Source organism: Fragaria vesca, linkage group LG5, assembly GCF_000184155.1.
Source record: "Fragaria vesca subsp. vesca linkage group LG5, FraVesHawaii_1.0, whole genome shotgun sequence".
NCBI lineage: Eukaryota > Viridiplantae > Streptophyta > Magnoliopsida > Rosales > Rosaceae > Fragaria > Fragaria vesca.
In genome coordinates, this window is record NC_020495.1 from 15,302,760 (window position 1) to 15,306,189 (window position 3,430).

Consider the following 3,430-nt stretch of genomic DNA (forward strand, 5'->3'; position numbering starts at 1 on the left):
AGATTAATTCTATTTGATTCTTAGTTTTACTTAGTTGTACACCAATTAAGGTATGGAGGCTACTGATATTACCGTTATATGAGAGTTAGATCGAAATAGTTGGAAATCATTTGTATTAGGTGTAACTGAGCGCCTTTGCAATGAAGGCTCTATATATCATTTTTTTATTTTTTGTTAAGGACAATGCTCATTAGTCCTGATTTTGAGAATTTTATTCTTACTGGCAAAATAAGAATTCTAAATTCCCAATAGCCAACTTAAACAATAAAAATATAATTATACCCTTAATTTACCTTAAAAATTAACAAATTTCAATTTTAACAATATTACTCGAGATGTTCTTAGGAAAAATAAAAATAAGAATATGACCCGACGTACCAAGGCAAAAGGTAATTTGTTAACAGTAAACAAGCAGCTCAATTTATAGATTGTGAAGCCTAAAAACGGCAATGCCCCGTAGCTGCAAAAGAAGGAAGGTCGAACAATGTCTCTCACGTGCTCTCATCAAACACCCGTCCTCTTCTCCTCAAACCCACCTCACACTCGTCTCCCAAAACCTTCCCTCTTCCCCACCACTTCACTTCTGAAGCTTCCGCCGACCTTGTTCAGAAATGGCAGCACCTCTGTTACTCACAGAAACAACAGATTTCAACTCCATGCAAACTCATCCAGTGACTCGGACGAAAGACAACAAGTTAAACCATCATCAACCAGCCTCCTTTCTTTTCTTTGTCCCTTGCTCAAGCTCTTCTCCGTGAGTTTCTCATCTCCTCTTCTTATTTGGTTCAAAAATAGAGCAGCATTTCTTTTCAAATTCTAGTACAAGTTTTCTCATTGCTGTATAGATTATGGCCACATTCCTTTGTATTGGCAATATAGACAATCTTATCAGCTTATTACCCATCTTGCGCTAGAAATACTTAAGATAAAGACTAGTTCTTACTCTATTTGTGACAAGCGAAATTCTGAAGAGGTCAAAATTTACTAAATTTCTGATTTTCAATGACCCTATGGCTAATTGATTTTAATAACATTGGTGGTTTGATGTTTGGTGAGTGAATTTCCAAGAAGCCTGGGTACCCCCCTCATCCTCTTGTTGATGACATAATAAAAACTACTTACAACAATGATTGAGAAAAACGGTCAAGAATTAAGAACTGCACTTGTCTGTTGTTGCAAATGTTGTTTGGCATATCCTGGTCGGAACTTTGGAACTGATCTACTGTAATCCTCAATTCGTTGATTACTATTGTGGTTAATGGCCATGAATTAGTTGTCGCGTCTAGGCGTAAGAGCATATGTAGCTTCCTTTCTTTTGTGATCACATTACTTCCTTTGGCACAAAACTTAGATTTATGTTTTCTGTATCATGTGTTGTACTGCGGGTGTTTTGAGAAAAAGGGGTGTGTGTGTTTCCTGCTTAAATTTTGGCCATTTCCTGCTGAAAGTCAAGTGATAGGGCAAAGTGCTTTGGTGTGAGGTTCCAAATGTCATTCTTCGTTCTTCATATGTCAAACTACTGTTATTTACTTTCTTATTTATGATATAAAACTAAATTGTATTTTCATCGCATGGCAGTTTATCTTCATATGATATGTTTTTTTTGTCTTGTTTCTGTAGGGAGGAGATCCCTCTCGAGAACGGAACTTTACCTTGGAGGTGATCGGCTTTAGAACTTATTGTTGTTCGTTTGTTGTTCTCTATGGTTGAACTGGTGTTCCTATACAAACAAAATTCTGGCCTGTGCTGGTTCTCTGGATCTATTACAATTTTCATATCCTTGCAATTCAATTATATTATGTGGGATGCAACATCTTCAGTATCGATTTATGTGTATGCGTATGCCCGAGTGCGTTATCAATTGATTTGTGGATATGGGTGATGATGTTAATTTTCACCAGGAAGCTGTCTATCTCTGAACAATTTTACCTCTCAGCTGACCTTTCACTCTCGATGTAGGTAGCCACATCTTCCTTGTCTACGTTGGCTAGATACCCTTGGGGATCAAGATCAAATAATTCAGACAGCCAGGACGTCACTACCTTGGATCCTCCTATGCGTCTGCAGCTTTTTGAATTCGGTAAGCATCCTTCTAGTTATGAGATTAAAGAAAAAGAAAAGGCCATATGGATAAAGTGGTTTCAATTATAGTCGTTAAATATTGTCCTGTGTCAAATGGCTCATTGGGGTGTGAATGGATATCACATATAAAGACAAAAAGAATTGAGGAATGTAAGATCTCAAATGACTCATTGGAGATGGTCATTCACAACTCAAAATTTGCATTAAGTTAATGCAAATCCATATAGAGGTGTATCTAGTGTCTTCAAGAAATTTTATTTAAAGTTTTCTTAAGTCAAAATCCTTCTAAATTATCTCATCGAAATGGTTCCCTAAGTAACATTGTTTTAAAATGTGATTTGGACCATTGACGATACCAGTGTATCTAATATCAGTATAAACTTCTGTGTAAGTATAGTTACCACTGATGAAAATCATTTATATGGCCAAATGAATATTCTTCGTCCTGCTGTTTGATAGAGTCTAGCTTCTTTTTTTTTGAAAAGTAGAGTCTAGCTTCTTTGTTGATCTAATTTCATAGTTTCTATTTTCTCTTTGAATCTGAATTTAGTTTTTCCAACAGAGGCCTGCCCTTTTTGCAGGAGGGTTCGTGAAGCTATGACTGAACTAGATCTGTCAGCAGAGGTGAGTAACATATTAAAGCAACTTAGTTATGTGGTACCTGTCCCTTTTCTGGAAATAAGTCGTAAAATTTTCTGCACTTTTTGCGGTTATACTTCTTACCATATACTCTGACTTTCACAGTTTAACCATTTAGTCTAGGAGTTTTCTATATTTTTTATTGAAATAAGGATCAGAAGCTTCTGAACTGCAATAATGAATTCTCATGAAACTTGTTAGATCTAAGCTTCATCCTCTCCGCACAGCTGGCAGTTGTGAACTTGATCTAAGCTCCACCTTTCTGCCTGAAGGCAAAGTTTAAGGAATGGATTGATTGGATACTAGATAATCCTGGAAAATGGTTGGATTGTACTGATAAGTTCCATCATAGAAACTAAAACTCAACATGCTCATAAATTTAATTCAACAATTGTACCAAAATCTGTAAATCCTCAATCTTCGCCATTGATGGACCTCTTTGCAACGGCATGCAATACAACCTTCCACTTTTATTGAACTTTATAATATACAAACAAAAGAGCAAGTAAGGATATATATATATACAGTCCGTCTCAGCTACAGACTTTTACGGTGCGGATTTCCGTCCGTTCGCCACCGTACGGCGCCAGCGAGGGCGCGCCTCCACCACAGCGGACTCCAGCAGCTTCCCCGACCACTTTACATCCCCGGAGAGTCCGCCGAATTCCAGTTTTCCGGCCAGATTGACTTTGTTTGAAGTTTTGGGTTG

The 3,430-nt window shown here is 37.2% G+C and overlaps 1 protein-coding gene across 1 annotated transcript in view; it reads left to right on the forward strand.

Annotated features, from left to right (window-relative positions):
* The first annotated feature begins 469 nt into the window (after positions 1-469).
* Positions 470-3,430, forward strand: part of LOC101297355 — a 10,859-nt gene continuing 7,898 nt past the window's right edge. Inside the window, exons 1-4 of the mRNA XM_004301414.1 lie at positions 470-754; positions 1,621-1,659; positions 1,960-2,080; positions 2,645-2,706. Coding sequence (XP_004301462.1) covers positions 485-754; positions 1,621-1,659; positions 1,960-2,080; positions 2,645-2,706 — 492 coding nt within the window. The 5' untranslated portion in view covers positions 470-484. The remainder of the gene's footprint in view (positions 755-1,620; positions 1,660-1,959; positions 2,081-2,644; positions 2,707-3,430) is intronic.